Source organism: Haemorhous mexicanus, chromosome 30 (genome assembly GCF_027477595.1).
Source record: "Haemorhous mexicanus isolate bHaeMex1 chromosome 30, bHaeMex1.pri, whole genome shotgun sequence".
NCBI classification, from domain to species: domain Eukaryota; kingdom Metazoa; phylum Chordata; class Aves; order Passeriformes; family Fringillidae; genus Haemorhous; species Haemorhous mexicanus.
This window is the reverse complement of record NC_082370.1, coordinates 2707772-2726501: the sequence shown is the minus strand read 5'-3', so window position 1 is coordinate 2726501 and position 18730 is coordinate 2707772. Positions and strand designations below refer to the sequence as shown.

Sequence of the window (18730 nt, the reverse complement as noted above, 5' to 3'; positions counted from 1 at the left end):
GGCACTCGGTACCCGCCAGGAAGGTGCCCAGAAGTGCCCCAAGGACCCACGAGCACTACACAGAGCCAGGTGTCTCTGAAGCCCCGCGGGCTGGCACAGCCCTGGCTGGCACAGGAGCTGGGGAGCAGCGGGTGCCCGGCAGTTCTGCTGCACTGCACGGCCACAGGGCCTGGCTGGATCCAGGCTCCACGTGGAAAAGGCCACCAGCCACCTCCCTGTGGCTGCACCCCGCGTTTACCAAGGAGCTGGAGGCTGCCGTGTGTGGGACAGAGGCAGGAGCTGAGGTGCAGGGCTGGGGCACGGCTCCCTGCCATGACACGGCTCAGGCAATGCTGCTTTTCCCAGCCATGGGAATCATCAGGAGCCACGGGTTCTCAGGACCCTGCAGCTCCAGTGTCTGACCGTGCTGAGCATACACACCACTGGGATTTTCAATCTCCCCTGGGGTTGAGGCGTTTCTCCTAAGATTTCTATTGTATTTCTATTAAAACTGTCAGATTTCTATGACAACTCAGACAAGTGAATGTAGTAGCCAATGTCCAGAGCCCCAGCTGGCAGATCCAGGTGGGCAGCTGTTACAAACAAGTAACCACAGCTCTGCTCGAGCCTTTTCCCCCTCATTGGATGGGCTGGTAGTGAAAAGGTCACAGCTGTACAATTCATCAATAAATTATATCTATTAAAAATGCCCATTGGGTTCAGCTGATTTTTGCTGTTGATGGCGTGCCAGGGTGTGAGTGTCCCCTCCTCTGTGTCCCCTCTGTTGTACCCAGAGCTCCTCCCTGCTCTGGCTGCAGCAGGTGGGCTCTGGAACTACCAGAGATAGGGGTCCCCCCAACGATGCAAGAGATGCTGGAAAGCTCCAAAGCTCACCTGAGATAAGGACGAAGCTGTTCCCACCCTGGGTTGCTCAAGAGCAAGGGAGGCACCTGCAGGCGTGGAAGGGGAGGCTGAAGGGATTTTCCTCCTTTATTTACCCCTCGGAGATAAGGCAAGGGCCGTGCCCTGTGAGAGCAGGGAATCCTAAGCCGTGTGACACGGGCACCATCGGGAGGAGTGCTGGGGCTGGGGGCGATGCCGGGGTCCTGAGAGCCCCGAGGTGACCGTGTCCTCCTGCATGGCAGCCTCGGGGAGGGGGGATCAGTCCGGGTTTGGCAGCCCCGGGGAGGGGGGGATCAGTCCGGGTTTGGCAGCCCCGAGGAGGGGGATCAGTCCGGGTTTGGTTAGGGTTGGCAGCCCCGAGGAGGGGTGATCAGTCCGGGTTTGGCAGCCTCGGGGAGGGGGGATCAGTCCGGGTTTGGGCAGGTTTGGCAGCCCCGAGGAGGGGGGATCAGTCCGGGTTTGGCAGCCCCGGGGAGGGGGGATCAGTCCGGGTTTGGCAGCCCCGGGGAGGGGGGGATCAGTCCGGGTTTGGCAGCCCCGGGGAGGGGGGGATCAGTCCGGGTTTGGGCAGGTTTGGCAGCCCCGGGGAGGGGGGGATCAGTCCGGGTTTGGCAGCCCCGGGGAGGGGAGGATCAGTCCGGGTTTGGCGGCCCCGGGGAGGGGAGGATCAGTCCGGGTTTGGCAGCCCCGGGGAGGGGGGATCAGTCCGGGTTTGGCAGCCTCGGGGAGGGGGATCAGTCCGGGTTTGGCAGCCCCGAGGAGGGGGGATCAGTCCGGGTTTGGGCAGGTTTGGCAGCCCCGAGGAGGGGGGATCAGCCCGGGTTTGGCAGCCCCGAGGAGGGGGTATCAGTCCGGGTTTGGGCAGGTTTGGCAGCCCCGGGGAGGGGGGATCAGTGCGGGTTTGGCAGCCTCGGGGAGGGGGGATCAGTCCGGGTTTGGCAGCCCCGGGGAGGGGGGATCAGTGCGGGTTTGGCATCCCCAGGCTCACAGCTGGACGGGGACACGACTCACGCCTGGGCACCCCCGGGCAGCAGAGGGGACGGGCGGGACCCCAAGCCCTGGTGGCCCTGGGCCAGCGGCCACCCCCAGCCCGCCCCTCCTGGGAGCAGCGGCCCCCATTCCACATCCCAGCCCGGGCTGATTATCCCCAATCCACATCCCGGGCGGCGGATAAACAAAGCGTGTCTGCTGCTCCCCCGCCGCAGCGGGCCCTCCCCGGGGCCGCTTCCATATTCCAACAGCTTTCACACCGCCACCATCCCGTCATTAGAGGGTCATTTGCAGGAGCTGTCAAGGGTGGGCCGGGGGCGCGGGGCTGACCCCCGGCAGGAGGCAAAGCAGGAACCCGGGTGATGTAAAATCACACTATTTTGCCTCTTTCTGCGCAGTTTTGCTACTGCTGCTCACAGAGGGTTCCAAAGCAGGAGGATTCAGTCCCCCAAGCCCCCCCCGGACCCCCGCCCCGCCGGGTGCTGTATCTCTGCCATCTGTGCCCCTCCGCCGGGTGCTGTATCTCATCTCTGCCGTCTCTGCCCCTCCGTCACGCCTGCCTGGAATCCAGCAGCGGGTTCAAAAAGTTGTGTCGGGGCAGGGGGAGGCAGCAGCCGTTCCCTGGGAAGAGCAGGGTGGAAAAATAAAGGCTGGGATTCCAGGGCTGTAAGGAAAACATCAAAGTGCGGACAATGACAATAAAGTCGGGTTTAGGCGAGGATCTGCCGGCCAGCCGGGCTCTGCTAAGCTCGGGCTAGGAGGGGGGACCTGCCCTGAGCAGGGAGAGCTCTGGCTCTGCTCCTGCCCCAATCTACATCGGCTGGGGGACACAGGAGCCCAGACACGAGGACAATAAAGTGGGGGGACAGCCCCAGTCCTGCCCACGAGCCTTCAGCATCCCAGGGCTGGGGGATCAGGCAGGTTTGTGCTCTGGGAAGGGCTGGCTCGGCCGGGGGACAGCAGGCACAGATTACTTTGGACACATGAAAAGGAAAGAGTGAGAACAAACAGAGTGAGGGTGGTATTTGTACAAATGGTGCCTTAAAGCACGAGCTGGGTCAGGCAGGTGGCGTTTGTCCGTGACTGGGACACGGGGCAGGACACGGGGACATGGAGTGGGACACAGGGACACCGGGTGTGCTGCTCTGCCTGCTTGAGACAAAAAGGGGCTGGGATGGGAAATGCAAGGACAAAGCCAACTTGTGCCTGGACCTCCCCGGAGCATCCCAGCTGTGCCTCAGCCACCCACGACTGCCTCCCTCCCTCCCACTGCGCACAACTGGGCTCAGGCCGTGCAAAAAGCAGCTCCTCGGCCTGGGAGAGCAAGTGTTGGGTGAGGAACCGAGCCTGGGTGTGCAGCGATGTGCCCTGGAATGCTGAGCTGCTCCTGGCAGGGCTGGGGCAAGCTTGGAGAGCTGTAAATGTGAACGCATGAGGGAGATGTGCCCAAAACCGTCTGGCTGAAGGATGCAGCAGCTGGGGCTGTGAGGGGGAAGGGAGGGAGTGAAGGAGCTGAGCAATGGGATGCTGAGACCACTTGGTCCCACACCACGGGTGGAAAGGTTTAAGGAATGGGTTTGGGACAAATTGCAGCAGAGCAGATGTGCTCTGTGCAAAATGGAACTGAGTTTATGAGCTTTTTTGAGATCAGTAAGCAAAGATTTAATTAAAAATAAAATAGAAATAAGGAAAAGTGTTGCTATCAGGACAACTTTGAACAAAAAAATGTCTCTGAGGGACATGACATCTTTATTTGAGTAATTTTTGGTTACCATACTGTACACTTCCATGCTTGAATAAATATGAACAGCATAAGGCAGCATTTAACACCTCTTATTATCATGTTGTGATAACATCCCCTCATCACCTCGGGGCTCTGGTCAGGCTCTCTGTGCCCCCACAATGGTCCCAGAGCAGATGTGCACATCCCCTCATCCCCTCATCACCTCGGGGCTCTGGTCAGGCTCTCTGTGCCCCCACAAGGGTCCCGATGCACCCATGGCCCCAGGGCCTGCACCGAGAACCCAGCAGGACCCCGGTGACACCTGGCCAGGTGTTTCACAGGGTTTCCTCCCTCCCTCTGTCAGAGACACCTGGTGCTTTGATGCTCCCACATCTGCATAAGCTGCAGATACCGATGCAAAGCTGCCAAAGCTGCCGGGACACAGACAAAGCATTAACACCTCCAGCACGTGTTACCTCTCCTGCAGGTGGCAGGAATGGCATTTAAGAGCATTACCTGCAATACCTGACACCCCCAAAATCCCAGGCAGCCACTTCTGTACCAGCACCAACACCACAAGGCTCCAGCTCCAACAGCCATGGCTGGTCGAGGCTGAAATCAGCTCATTTCTCCCCAAAACTGCCTGGACATGCAGGGATGGCACCTCAGGGGACCCTAAACTGCCTGGATGTGCACCTTGGGGATCCCAAACCTGCCTGGATGTGCAGCATGGGATGGCACCTTGGGGATCCCAAACCTGCCTGGATGTGCAGCTTGGGATGGCACCTTGGGGATCCCAAACCTGCCTGGATGTGCAGCCCTCAGCTTGGGGGATCCCAAACCTGCCTGGATGTGCAGCTTGGAGGATCCCAAACCTTCATGGATGTGCAGCTTGGGATGGCACCTTGGGGATCCCAAACCTGCCTGGATGTGCAGCATGGGATGGCACCTCAGGGGATCCCAAAACTGACTGGATGTGCAGCTTGGGGGATCCCAAACCTGCCTGGATGTGCAGCTTGGGATGGCACCTCAGGGGATCCCAAAACTGACTGGATGTGCAGCTTGGGGGATCCCAAACCTGCCTGGATGTGCAGCATGGGATGGCACATCAGGGGATCCCAAACCTGCCTGGATGTGCAGCCCTCAGCTTGGGGGACCCCAAACCTGCCTGGATGTGCAGCCCTCAGCTTGGGGGACCCCAAACCTGCCTGGATGTGCAGCTTGGGATGGCACCTTAGGGGATCCCAAACCTGCCTGGATGTGCACCTTGGGGGATCCCAAACCTGCCTGGATGTGCAGCCCTCAGCTTGGGATGGCACCTTGGGGGACCCCAGGGTCACCAGCATCCCGTGTCCCACCAAACCCACAGTCCTGGGTGACACAGGGACACTGCCCAGACACACAGGTCAGGGAGGGTGACAGCCAGTCCTGCTGAGGGCCCTGTCCAGGAGCTCACCAAGGGCCCCATCAATCCAACCCTTCCCACAAAGCCACAGCAGAGTGGTAATTCCTCATTTGGGTTGGGACTGCAGGAGAATCCCCAGCACAAGCACAGGGGCTCATCCCTGCAGAGCCTGCCCAGACTGTCAGGGCCATTTCAGCAGTGGGGGAACTTTGGGGAAATTACCATCAACACAGGAAGTTTTCCTAAACCTAAAACTGCAGCTGCAGTCCAGCAGTGCCATTTTGAAGCAAAACCAATTTAGCACAGAAAAAAGTCAGTCCCAGCTGCAGCAGCTCCTCTCTAAACCATCCTCAGAACCTAACTGGTGCAGCTGAGACTGATAAAGTCACACCTGAGGGCAATAAAATTTGGATTTGTTCCCATTAAGGTTTCAGAGAAACCCTTAAATCTTATCTTAGAGAAATGCAGGTTTATCTGCAGCAATTGCTTTGTTCTGTTACTCATTATTGAGGGTTTGCATATCATAATGTCACCACTGAGCATCATTAGCAGATATTTAAATGCTATCTGCCAAAGCTGGTCTGCACAGACACTCCCTGTGGTTTGGGAAGTCTGAAGTTCAGGATTCTCCTCCTGTGAGGTGCCTCCACCCCCCAGCAGTAACACAGCAATGCCTTACAGACTGTCCAGGCCACATGTATCAAACCTCACGGAGGCTAAAAATAAAGATATTTGCTCTGGGGACCCAAACTGGACCCTCCCACAGCAAAATGATGAAAATTCCCCTCTCAAACTCAGACTGACTTTGTTTCTAAGCCTCTTCCCCAAAGCTCTTCTCCCTACCCACCACAGGATAAAAAAGAGAAGCAGGGGTAAAGCAGCAGGGAAATTCCATGATCCAAATTCCTGGGTTTGTGATTCCATGGATCACAAACCCAGGCTAGCACATGCCACAGAGAATTGCAGTGCAGGCTCCTTCCTCTCCCTGGCAGGGCAGCTCAGCCAGGAGCCCTCCAAGAGCCTCCAGCTGAACTGAGCCCAAACACTCCCACCTGCAGCTCAGCCAGGCAGGCACTGGAACACAACTGGTGACAGAACCTTCTGGAAGCACTCAGGGGACAGGTGTTGTCTCTGTTCTGGGGGCAGATTTGGCAAACCAAAACTCCCCCAGGGACCAGGGATGCTTGGCCCAGCCCCAGCAGCACAGGAGGCACCACTGAACACCTCAGGCTGGCAGTTTCTTGCTGAAATAAGGGACAGAAGCCACATTTATTGCATTCATCTCCACACCAGGAGACCTCACATGATTTTTATTTCTCCCTTATATTGCATTTCCGTTACTGTTACAGTATTAAAATGATTAACAAAAGCATGAAACTGGAACCAAAACCAAGGGGGGAGAGTGTCTCCTGCAGCACCCCTGGCCTGGCCCCTGGAACAGGACACGCTCTGCTCTCCTGAGGGAATCTGCCTTTCCCAGAGCAGGAAGGCACTCAAGGCATGGCTGCTGTAAGCCTGGCTGGTGGGAATCCTCCAGACAAGTCCTGCTGCTCCACTGGGTCACTCCAGGCAGGTGGGTTAGATGTCCATGTCAAACTGCTCTTCCTCACCTGCTGGGAGGGACAAAACCACGGGTGAGGCTCCAGAATTCCACATTAAATACCAAAGATTTCAGGGAAGGAGTGGCTGTGCTTCAGAAATGGGGTGGTTTGGGTTCAAAAGCTGCATTCAGGCAGCAGGGTTGGTGTGAAAATCCTCTTGTGAAGCTGTGGTAAAGGTGTCACTGCTGGGGGGTCTCCCTCAGACATACCAGAGCAGGGCAGAGAAAATGCCCTTTAAATAATCAGTTCTTCCCCTTGGATTTCCTTGTAACAAAGAATGGAAAGAACCACACTGAGGACAGAACCCAGCCAGGCACATTTCACAGCTGTTATCCCACAGCCTGACAGCCAGGAGCTGCTCCTGAGGACAGGGATTCTCTGGCAGAGCCCCAGCCCAGCACCCAGCCTGCATTTCAGGGGGTCCCTTGAGCCACTTCAGGTGACAGCATGAGGCAATCCTCACTCTGGAAAGGTTTTACTTGCAGCAAGCACACAACAAGAGCCTTTGGATCTTTATTTTTAGAGAGAGAAGATAAATACTTGCACTTGATAGGTTCAGATTGCATCAAAAAATAACCTCAAATAACTTTAAAAACAATTTTTCGAGGCAACATTGGCTCATGTTGCTGCAGCAGGACCTCACAGAAGTGTCCCTGTCACAAAACAGGGTCAGAAACAGGCAGGAGGAATTTACCACTCAGGCTGATATTAAAAACCTGAGTAAATCCTGCTCTGAATTGCAACTTGAACCTCCAGCAGCTGCAGCACAGCCCAGCTCAGGGAGAGGCAGCAGCAGCTGCCCCTCTGTTCTCCACAGGGCTCCAAATCCAACAGCAGCTTCCCAAAGGCTGAATTAATGGAATCATATCAAATTACACCCCCAAACTGCAAAAGTCACGTTGCTGGGGACCACAGCAGGATCAAACAACTGCGAGACCCTTGCTGCCCTGTGACACTGAGCCCACTGTGACTTTCCAAGAAGTTACTGGAGAATTGACCACGTTTCCTGGGAACCTCCTGGCTCCACTCCAGCTCTGGAACTTCTAGGAACCAGCAGAGCTCCTGAGGGGCTGTTGGGCTTCTGCTGCCTGCACTCACCTGCGCTCACTTTCTCCTCACAGCTCTGGACGTGGTGGTTTTCAAGCTTCAGCTCCTCCACGCTGGGGCTGGTGACGCCTGGAATGTCGGGAAGGTCGGAGGGAGGGGTCTTGGCACCCGGAGAATTGCGGCATTCCATCAAGAACTGTCTGTCATAAATTATCCTGGTACCTGGGGGGACAGCACAAGCTCAGCACTCCATCATCTTTAAGGTCCCTTAGAGCCCAAAACGCTCAGGGATTGGATATTTAAGTGATAACTGTGATGCAGCACTTCAGTTTCCAGAATTCTGGGTGCACTGCCACTAAAGGTGACACATCAGGTACCCAGCACAGGGCTCCAAACCCCTGGCAGGGGCTGGAAGCAGCAGATCCAAGCCCTCCCACCTCGCTCAAGGTCACACCAGCCCACAGAGCAAAGAGAAAACTGAATTTAATTCCCACTCATGGCCAGAAGCGGGGCTGAAAGCTGCAGGTGGACACACAGCAGGGCAGGGCCGTGTCCCTCTGAGCTCTGCCCAGCAGGAATTCCTGCGTGGGCACTCCCCTTGGCACAGCAGCACTTACACACACCTTGCTCAGGGCTTACACAGATGGTTAATGCTCCAAGGCTTAACCAGGAACCACCCCTCCAGCCAACCACGCTGAGCTCCAGGCGTGGATTTCTAGGAACACCACTGAACACCCTGTTCCTTATAAAGGAATTTCATGGAAACTGCTCAAAAACCACAGGCAGAAAAGGGATCCCTCCAAACAGCCCACAGCCTTAAGCCAGCAAGGGCTGGAAAACAGTGTTTGCTTCCCAAGAGGAGGCTGCACACCCCTCTGGATCAGGTGTGTCCTGCTCTGCTCCTGTTCCAGCCACAGGGAAAGGGACTTGCCCTTGTGCCCTCCCCAAAAGTGTTAACTAAAGTACACACGTGTGGGCAAACAGCTCCTGCCACCATCTGTCCTGGAATAACCAACTCCCTTTGGTTTGAACACTGTAAATATACAATAAATCCATAAAACAACACGTCCAGCAGCTGTGCTCCTATGGAGTTCTGCCAGGGAGTTCTCAAAACACCGAAAAACTTCTCACTGATGATTCTGAACTCCAGTCCTTTCAGGAGGAGGATCCATCCCTACAGTCAGCTGGCTGGGAGAGGGGTGTTAAATTCCTGGGAAGCTCCAGGAGGAGGACAGGGATTCCTGGAACTGCAGCTCTGTACCAGCACTGGGAGCACTGAGCTTCCACCTTCCTCCAACAACCTCGTGCCCAGAGCTCCTGAAAGCCAGGGGGATGTGGCCAGCAGGAGCAGGACAGGACACACAGCTGGAGCAGGACACCCTGGGCAGGACAGGACATCCAGCCTGGGCTGTCACAGGTACCAAGAGGCTCCTGCACCCACCCAGAGCCACATTCCCCCAGCTCTGGGTGCTACCAGGGTGTGTTTAGCAGGAAAAGCTACACACCACGGGATGCTCTGCTCCCTGCAAGCCCCCCAGCCCCCTGTGTCTGTCCTCCAGCAGCTCTGAGTCCTCTCTCCCTCCAGCACCCAGCAGGGCCGGGCAGCACACGGTGTCCCCAGCACAATGTCCCCAACACGGTGTCCCCGGGCGGGCTGGGACAGCCCTGGGCACTGCCAGGTGGGCACACCCCGGTCACAAATGCAGCCCAGCTTCTCCTCCTGCTCCAAACACCCAGGAAATCCCCGGGGACAAAGAGCTGCCAGCCCCAGAGGGCTCCTTACTGCGCGCTGCTAATTGCTCATTTCATTTCTGCTCTGCTAATTGCTCATTTCATTTCATTATTTCTGCTGTGCTAATTGCTCATTTCATTTCATTATTTCTGCTGTGCTAATTGCTCATTTCGTTTCATTATTTCTGCTGTGCTAATTGCTCATTTCATTTCATTTCTGCCGCGTTACTCACGGCTGGGCAAGGCTCCCACACCTGACCACTGCTCCTGCAGGTGCTGCTGGAGCCTTCAGGGATTTGCTGCTTCCAGAGCAGGGAAGGCACGGCCAAAACCACCCCGAACCCCGGCTGTTCTGCACACACCGGCCCGGTGATTCAGCAGTGTCACTTCCCCTTCTCCCCGCGATTTAACCCCTGCAATCCTGCGGGACAACAACCCCTCCCACGGTTTGTTCTTCTGGCTTCACCATTCCTGCTGCTCGCACCCAGCCGGACAGGGATGCAGGGGGGAGATTCTACAAGGTGTGGGAAAAAAAAATCATCCCAAAATCACCCCAAGGCCCGGCTCGGGGGCAGCAGAGGCTGCTGGAACTCCCCCCACTGACCCTGTGCCACCATCTGGAGCTGCAGCCGCTTCTCTCGGGGCCAAGCTGCCAAAAATGGAGGGATGGGGACACAAAACCTCTCTGATAGAGGAACCCTTGGCACAGCCAGTTTATTACTCTTACTTGAGGACAAGTCCCTACAGGAGGTTCCTCTCCTGGCGGCTCTGGGACTGCCCAGGACAGCAAAGAGGGAACGAGCCCATGGCGTGTTTGCAGCAGCAGCAGAGCACTGTGCCTCCAGAATTTAGAGCAGTTTGGGACTGGAAATAAAGAAAAAGGCCCCAGGGTTTGCTGGCTGACAGGGAAAACAGCAAATATTAGAGTTTAGAATTAATCAGTAACCACGGGGAGGCCGAGGCTGCTCCCTGCGAGGCTCCCGAGGCGCTGCCGTGCTCCCCAGCACGGAGCCCCGGGCAGGCGCTGTCCGCCCGCCCCGGCACCCCAAAGCTCCACCGAGCCCCGGCACCGGGCGGGGGCTCCCGGTCGCTGTCCCGGGACAGGACGGGAGCGCTCCCCGCCCCTGCTCAAACCGAGCCCTCCCTCCCCCGCTGTCCCCAGCACGGCCCGGCGCTCACCGCCCGGCGTGGTCCCGAACACGGTGCCCCCCGGCGTGGTGCTGTAGTCGCCGGGCGGCAGCGGGGCCCCGTCGGGCAGGGCCAGGCACTTGCCGGGGCCCGGGATGTCGCGACTGGGCGTCTGCCCGTGGCAGCAGCGGCCCGACATGACGGGGACGGGACCGGGACCGCTAGCGCGACCGGGAGCAGCACCAGCGCTGCCGCTGCCGCCGCCGCCCGCCCGCCGCTTCCGGCTCTGGCCACGCCCCTTCCGCCGCGGGAACGGGACGGGGCGGGGCCGGGAACGGGCGGGGCGCAAGTGGTGGGCGGGGCTCACTGTGAGTGGGAGTGGTTTGATGGAAGGGGGCGTGGTTATGCTAATAGTAGTGGGTCAATTAGGAGGCGGGGTTTAGCCCGGACAGGGGTGGGGCTTAACGCTAAACGGGCGGGGGCTGGGCGGGATCCCCGACCGGTCCCCTTTTCCTCCCTTTTCCTCCCGTTTTCTCCTTTTTTCTCCCTTTTTTCTCCCCTTTTTGCCTCCGAGGCATCCCCGGCCTGTGCATCCCGCTTTTGGGGTCGCGCTTCCCCCTGCCCGGCGGGGACCCCGCAGAGCCCCGGGGGTGCTGACGGCGCTGCCCCTCCGTGCCCGCCCGTGGCCGCGCTGGGAGGTCCGGGGGTGCCGTGGGAACGCCGCGGGGACAGATGTGTGCCCGGCTGCCCCCATCCCAAATGGCTCTGCCTCCCCCGAGGGGCGGGCGACAAACGCGGGAGGAGCCGGGGGGCCACACACGGCTCCGGCGCCCCCCACGCCGCATCCCCGGGCATGCTCCGGTGGGGCTGGAGCTGTGGGAAATAGGGTTTGCCTCAATACTTTATGAAAGATCTAAAGAGCAGCTCAAGTGCGGTGCGGGGGGCGCAGAGTCGGCGGGGAGGGACCCCCGGGCTGGAGGACCCAGGGATGAAACCCGGCGTGAAACCCCTCCGGACATCCTTGGCACCACCCTGCTCACGGGTACTCTCTAGAAAAAGCCCTTCATGGTTCCCTGCTCCTCCAGCCATGGCCACAGGGCTCTGCTGGCCCTCACCGGCCACCGGTCCGGTGCTGACATCTGCTGACGGCCGGGATGCCAGGGACCGGGCTGCGTTCCAGCGCCGACACCGCCTGTACCGCAGCACCGCGGGGTCACCGGGGCTGCGGCAGGGACTGACCCCGGCCCGGGGGCTGCTTGAGGCTGCTCCCTGCTCCGGGCCGTGTTGGGACACTGTGGTATTTTCAGGGTCCCCACGACGAATGAGGAATTGAGAATCTGACCCTATGTTCTTAGAAGGCTAATTTATGATTTTATTTGTAATATGTTAAATAATGCTATAGTAAAACTATACTAGAGAATAGAGAAAGGATGCAGACAGAAGGCTACAAAGAATGATAATGAAAACTCGTGGCTGCTTCCAGTGTCCCGACACAGCTGTAAGGCGATTGGTCACTAAATCATAACAATTCACATGAAATTAATCAAATAACCAACAACCTCGAACCACATTCCAAAGCAGCAAAACACAGGAGAAGCAATGAGATAATATAATTTTCCTTTTTGCCTGAGGCGTCTCAGCTTCCCAGGAGAAGAAATCCTGGCGAAGGCATTTTCCAGAAAATACGACAGTGACAGGACACAGCAGCCCAGCCCGGCCCAAACCATCGCCCCGGCTCCAACAGATGGAGCTCGGCAGCCACGCAGGCTCCGGACCCTGCCCGGGGCCACCCTCATCCCGCGGGTCCTGCGGGTCCCCGGGGAGCGCTGAGCCTTTCCTGGGGGGCAGCACTTCGGTGTCCAGAGCAGCGGTGTCTTGCCAGGCTGGAGATGGATGGGGCTGTTTCTGCCCCCCAAAGTCCTGTGGGACCCCAGGCAGGCAGCGGTGACCCCAGTAAGCCCCAGGGGCCCGGGCAGGCTGCGGTGCCAAGCCGGCAGCTCTCGCCCTGTGCCAGCTGCTGAATCGATTAGTGGGCACTGGGGCAGGAAAACAACATTTCCTGCGTGGAATGACATCAGCAGTGACCCCCAACCCAGAGAGGCTGCCGCTGCCATTTCCTCCTCCTGCTGGAGAACGGACCGTGGTGGGGTCAGGGACTGGGGAAGGTCAGGGTTTAGGGCACATCCTGGCTGGGGCAGAGCCCTGCCACGGTGTCACCCTCGCGGTGCTCCCGGCAGCACACAGGGGACAGGGACAGGGACAGGGACAGGGACAGGGACAGGGACAGGGACAGGGACAGGGACAGGGACAGGGATCCTCCTGGCCCTGACAAGAGCTCCAGCTGCCTGGAGCTGCCTGCAGGCAGGGAAGAGACGTTGGGTGCTCTCCCACCCACACCACCAGCACCCCCGGGTTACAGAGTGTTCCTCTCCAGGGCATTTTATCTGCCCATTCCACGGGCAGCTCCCGGGACTGGAAAGCCCTTTGTCATCCTCATGTGATACGGAGTTATCGCATTGTTGCCTTCTAAATCGGGAGCAGAAGTGCTCTCCGAGGTGTCAGCGCTGCCTTTGTTCCTGCCCTGCTTTGGGTCCCTGCGAGCTGGGCAGGGCTGGCTTTGGGGAAGGGCTCACCACGCTGGGAGGTCCTGGGGCAGAAAATGTGCTTTATAAGTCATGAAATGCCCCTGCCCCTGGTGTGAGAGCAGCCCTGGGGAGGGCAGCAGGGGCAGGGGGCCATCACTGGCGCTGCCATCGCTGGCCCCACCTGCACCGAGCTGTGATTACAGGAAGGTTTGCTGAGACAGGAAGGGAATAACCCGAGGGAAGGATAAACTCCTGCCTGGTGTGCTGGCAGCTTTCATCTCGCCCCATCCATCACCTCCTGTTTGGGTGGCTCCCGCGTGGGAAGGCTCATCCCCAGCCCCCTCCGCATCCCACCCCTCCCCTGGAGGACTGGGGACCCCACTGCAGCCCCGTGAAGGACGGGGGGAGGATGGACCCCACGGCAGTGAGGATGTCCCAGTGCCGCGGCATTTCCACCCCATCCCTCGGTGTTTACATTCCCCTCCGATCGCGGCTGGCGATAAGGACAGACCCGGACGAAGCCGCGTCCCTGCTGCCCGCCCGAGGGCTGCTGGTGCAGATAAAGGTTGCCCCATAAACAAGCCCATCCTGCCTTTGGGAAGGGCATCTCCGCCGGCCCCAGCCCTGAGCAGGAAACCCTGGCTGGAACGTCCCCGGGATTGCTGGGGGTGCTCAGCACCCCAAAACGCAGCCCTGGGATGGGCTCCTTGGGTCCTGCAAGCAGCCTCTGGGGCACGGGATTCACCGTGGTACCCATGGCCAGAGCCGGGGGAGGAGTGTTTGACTCTTCCTCCTCCTCTTCCTCCTTCTCCTCCTCGTTGTTTCTGGTTTTCCTCCCTGCAGACATCGGGCTGGAAGCAAGCACAGCCTGGTGCCAGCTCCAGGAGAGGGCACGGGGGCTGGGGCGGGTGCTGCTGGGCACAGCTTTGGCAGAGGGTGCCCGGCATGCAGGGGCAGAGGGAGATGCGGGTGGCACGTGGCAGCTTGGCCGGTGTCCCGTGGTGTGGCTGGGCTGGCAGGCAGCTCCACTCACTGCCTCATCCCTGCCAGCTTCCCCCACGCGGGGCTGGACCCTCTCCCTCCCACCCTGCTTTGGGGCAGAGCTGGGAATGCCACATGGATGCTCCTCTCTCCCTCGGAGAGCCCTGCCTGACAGCTCAGCTCTCTCGGAGGTCATTTCTGTTGTTTTTTTCTCCTTGCTTCCCACACTTTTTGTGAAATCTGGACCCGTGTTATTGCAAACTTCTCCCTCCTTCCCCCCCACCCCAGTTTGCTTTAGCAACAGCTGGAGGAAAACCAGAAACAACGGGAAAGGAGCTGTGAAAACATCTGTAAAGCCTTTGTGGTCCTGATGGCACCATGAGGACTCTCCCTTCTCCGGCTGCTGAAGGGAGATGGGACCTGTCAGAAATGGAACCTGCAAGGTTTGATAAAAATGTCAGAAATTGGGAATAACTGGGGCAGGTGCTGCCCTGCTGCTGTCGCAGGCTTTCCTCTCAGCAATGCAGGGAAAAAACAGCTTTACTAAGATTTATTTTTTAATTTGAAACCATAATTGCACAGGGATCTGCGGGGGTAGGAGCAGGACCTGGGGTTGCCTTAGTGCAGCCTGGCTGGCTTTCAAGAGCTCGATGCCCCTTTCCCTCATTCTCCCGATGCTGCTGTGGCCCTGCTGGGCTGTGCCTGCTCTCAGGCTGCCTGCTCAGGGCAGGATGGCCCTGGGGCAGACCCCTGCCTCCCTCTGCTGCCCTCTGAAGAGATGCCCCGAGCTGCATTCTCCATCGCAGGTTTCCCACTGTTACAGATGGATAATGAGATGATTGGCTCTCACAATTAAAGATAACTATTGTGTGAATATCAATAAAACCTTTAGTGATGCACAGTTATGTTATTATAGTTTAGATGCCCTCTGTTCTCCCCACGGTTCCCTTTCCCCCCTGTATTGTTGCCATCAGACAGCCTGGGCTGTCCAGGACAGGTACAAAGAAGCTGCACAGGTGTGCCTTACCTGGGGCAGCTGGGAATGGCAAAGCTCAGGGGGTGCTTTGGGGGTGGGCATGGCAACACCTGAGCTCCAATCCAGTGACAAAGCAGTCTGCACTGATAAATGGCAAAGAAGAGCTGAGTGACAGACTTTGGGAGGGCCAGGGCTGGCTGATGCAGCCCCAGGGGTATAAAAGCCTGAGCATCCCTCCTGAGGATGAACCAGCCCCGTGGTGTGCACGAGGGGCAGTTCCCAGCCCTGCAGCTTTTTCCTCATGTAGCCCTTTGCTGTATTTTTGTCAAGGTTTAATAAACCTTTTTAGATTTCCAAAGTGAGCAGCTGTTTCTCACACCACCCCTCAGCCCCCACCTGTTGACCCCGGGGTACCCCAGGCCAAGAGGGCGATCCCAGCAGCCCTGCCCGGCCCCTGAAGGGCAGCACGGCTCCTTCCCCCGAGCTGTGTGGGGCAAACCCGGCTGGGAACGGGCTGACAAACAGGGAACAGAGTGACCTCAGCCCCGGCTGGGCCGGCTCCGACCTCCGGGTGCCTCTTTCATCACCACCAGGAGCTCCCAGGAGCTTCGCCTGGAAAACAGGATGTGCGTGCTGGAGACGTGGGAGCTCGGAGCCCCTGGGGTGCCAGGCTCAGCCCGGGCTGGGGTGGCACAGGGATCGAATTGGAGGGGTTTGACAGTTAGTTTGCAAAGCTGAGTTAATAGAAGAAATAATAATTAATGATTTTTAAGTGTATTTACAGCAAAGAAGAAAATAAAGTTGTTAGCATAGAAACAGATTAGAAAAGATACATGAAAATTTTTGTAAGGTAAATGACATACATAAGTAAATGTATATACATACTTTATTAATTTTTTGTAAAAATTTTATTAATAATATTAACTCTAATTACTTTGCACTGATAAATATAAGTTATTTTGATATAAGTTATTATGATATAATTAATAATTTAAGATTATGCTTTGTTAAGAATATATAAGCTAAAAACCACACAAAATAAACCACTTTTTTCTTCTTAAACCCTAATCACATGTGTATGTCCAACAATAACAGGATTGTCCCACTGGGTGATGGGGCAGCAGCCCCAGGGAAGGTTCTAGAAGGGTGTGAAGCATCCCAGAAACACAGCACAGCCCCTGCCTGAGCCCTGTAAATGTGGGATACACACTGCCTGTGGGATATTTGCCTTGGGATATTGAGCATGCCTGTGAAACAGCACATTTTTATCATTTTTTATTCTTCTGACACAGGGATTTTTCCCTTCCTGCACAAGACAGTGCTGCAGCTGCCAGAGCTGTGCCTGCTTTGCCAGGGAGGAGGGTTTATATGGGGACCTGAGTTTATGTGGAGCTTCCTGCAGGCTTCCTGGGACAGGCAGTACCCAGGGGTTAAAGCTTCATCACAGCCTGTTTATGTGCTGACAAGGAAATGTGGTGACAGAGAATCCCAAACAACTTCAAAGCAAGATTTGTGGATCTGATATGGGAAGTATTCTGAAAATCCAGGGCAGTCTGTCACTGCTGTGGGGACACAGCTGGGGCAGACCCATTCCCAGAGCCCAGCCTGGCCCTGTGCCCACCCCAGCGAGCCCAGACCTCCCTCCCTGGGGAGGGAATTTGGGTGAAGTGGTTCTCCTTGGCATCTCCTCGGGCAAGGAAGAGCATCCCATAGCCCTCATCCATGTCCTGAGCTGTCCCCAGGTGTCCTCCCTTGGGATGGGCAGGTGAAACCCCTTGAGGGTGACACTTTGGTGCCCTCACCTGCTGCACTGGGGCTGGTTGTGGAGCCTGTGCTGTGATGGGAGGCTGAGGAAGCTGAGGCAGGAGGGAGAGGGGGACTCTGGTGTCCCCACAGTTGGTGTGGCCACGAGCAGTGGCAGCACTGTGACTCCACCGTGTGATGGGTTTATCTCGTGTCCTGTACCAGCCAGAATGCACCACATGCCAGGGAGGGAGCGAGTTCTCAGCTATAAAAAGCTTTTGTTTTATCCATAGCTGCTACTTGAGCTCTCACCCCTCACTCTCTGTGACCAAGCAGAGCCTGTGTGCCCTCAGATGTGTCTGAGATCAGCTCAGGCATCTGTTTCCTCTCTCCAAACACATCCATGGGCACCAGGAACTCCATTTGCTGCCCAGCAAGGAGATGTTTGCTCCCTACTCCCTGCATGCCCAAGCAGGGATCTCCCCTAATTGATTCCAATTCTCTGTGTGTAAAATGTATTTTTAAATACCCATTGTTTATTCTGCAGCAACAGCCAAAGGAGCTGCTCTGATCCATGGCATAAACATATTTTCCCAGAGTTTTCTAAACAACCCTTGACCCGTTGGCTTCCTGTGGCCTTTTGCCAGGCTGGCTCTGCCTCCCCACTGCCAGTGGCCGTGCAGGTAGAGCCAGGCCAGAGGTCCTGGCAGGGATGGGAAAGGGAAGAAGACTCTTCTCCTGGTGACAGTCCCGGGCTGGACAGTCTCCATCCCTGTGGGGGCTTGGACCAAAGCTCTGGAGCAGCAGGGATGGGGGTGAGGGCTGGGTGAGACCCAGCACCTCTGTGCTCCAGCTTTTCCAGCTGTAAAACTGGGACAAAGATTGGGAGCCACGTTACTTCCCCGGAGCTGGAAGGGGACTGTCCCTTCCCCTCCCCAGCCCCGCCTGATCCCCGGAGCGGGGCAGGGCATCGAGCCCTCCTGCCGAGGGCTGGCCCTGCTCTGAGGTGCAGAGAGAAGCATCAGGACGAGGGGCTGGATGCCTGCTCGGCCCCTGGGGGGCTCCTGGCTGTCTGTCCTGCTGTGGGCAGTGTGTCTGTCCATGCCTGGGAACGCAGGGGGAGCTCCCTGCTGGGCACGGCAGGGTGAGGAAGGGCAGAAATGCCATGGGGACTGTCTGCAGGAAAACAGGCTGTAAAATCCCCAGGGATGAGTGTGGCAGCTCCTTGGGTGTCTGGGGGCCAGCACAGAGCCCAGCTTGGCTGGGACTGACAGGGAAGTGGAGGCAGGGATGGAAAGGGAGGAGAGGATGAGAAGCAGAGGTGAGGATGGGAAGGGAAGGTGACTCCAGGGGGGTGGCAGAGCTGGGCATCCTGCCCCATGGCTGCCCTTTGGAGACTCCCTAGAGCCCTCACCACCCAGGGACATGGCCACGGGTGCTCCTGCTTTGCTCTCAGACCCAAAGATGTGAGTGTGCCCCGGAGCTGGCTGTGCAGCCAGGACAGACACACGACAGCTTCCCTGCTCCTGTGTGTGTGCCAGGGCTGCTCTGGGGCCAGCACAAGCTGCCCTGTGAACAGCAATTCCCAGCTCACTCCCAGGGAGCACGGAGCTGGGAGCTGAGTGAAATCAGATCAAGCCCTTGGCTGAGGGCTCTGAAAATCCAAAACAGCCTTGTAAAGATGAAGCTTGTAAAAGCAGGACTCTGCTTTCGTAGCTCATGAATGGGAAGAAATGCCAGCCAGATCATTTTTACACATATTTTTTCCGTCTTTGTCAACATTGCTCCATTTGGCTGAAACTTCAAACTGCTGCATTTGGAGACCGTCTGCCTTAGAAGTTGCAGTATTTGTATAAATAACTGATAGGGAAAGATGATCCACTCTGGAGTCTGCCCAGGGGCCCTGGGAACTGGGATGGGGCTGTGGAGCCTCCCTGA

The 18730-nt window shown here is 57.4% G+C and overlaps 1 protein-coding gene across 2 annotated transcripts; it reads right to left on the bottom strand.

Moving 5' to 3' along the window:
* Nucleotides 1-6268: 6268 nt before the first annotated feature.
* Nucleotides 6269-10800, bottom strand: EIF4EBP1 (eukaryotic translation initiation factor 4E binding protein 1). 2 transcript variants are annotated; one of them, XM_059870586.1, is made up of 3 exons: nt 10559-10800; nt 7700-7870; nt 6269-6613 (listed from the first exon to the last, which is right to left on the bottom strand). In XM_059870586.1, the coding sequence occupies exons 1-3, from the start codon at nt 10704-10706 to the stop codon at nt 6579-6581; spliced, it is 354 nt and encodes a 117-aa protein (XP_059726569.1). In that variant the 5' UTR covers nt 10707-10800; the 3' UTR covers nt 6269-6578. The 2 variants fall into 2 exon arrangements, with proteins under 2 accessions (XP_059726569.1, XP_059726570.1); XM_059870587.1 differs by having other exon boundaries at nt 6269-6610; nt 10559-10795.
* Nucleotides 10801-18730: the final 7930 nt, after the last annotated feature.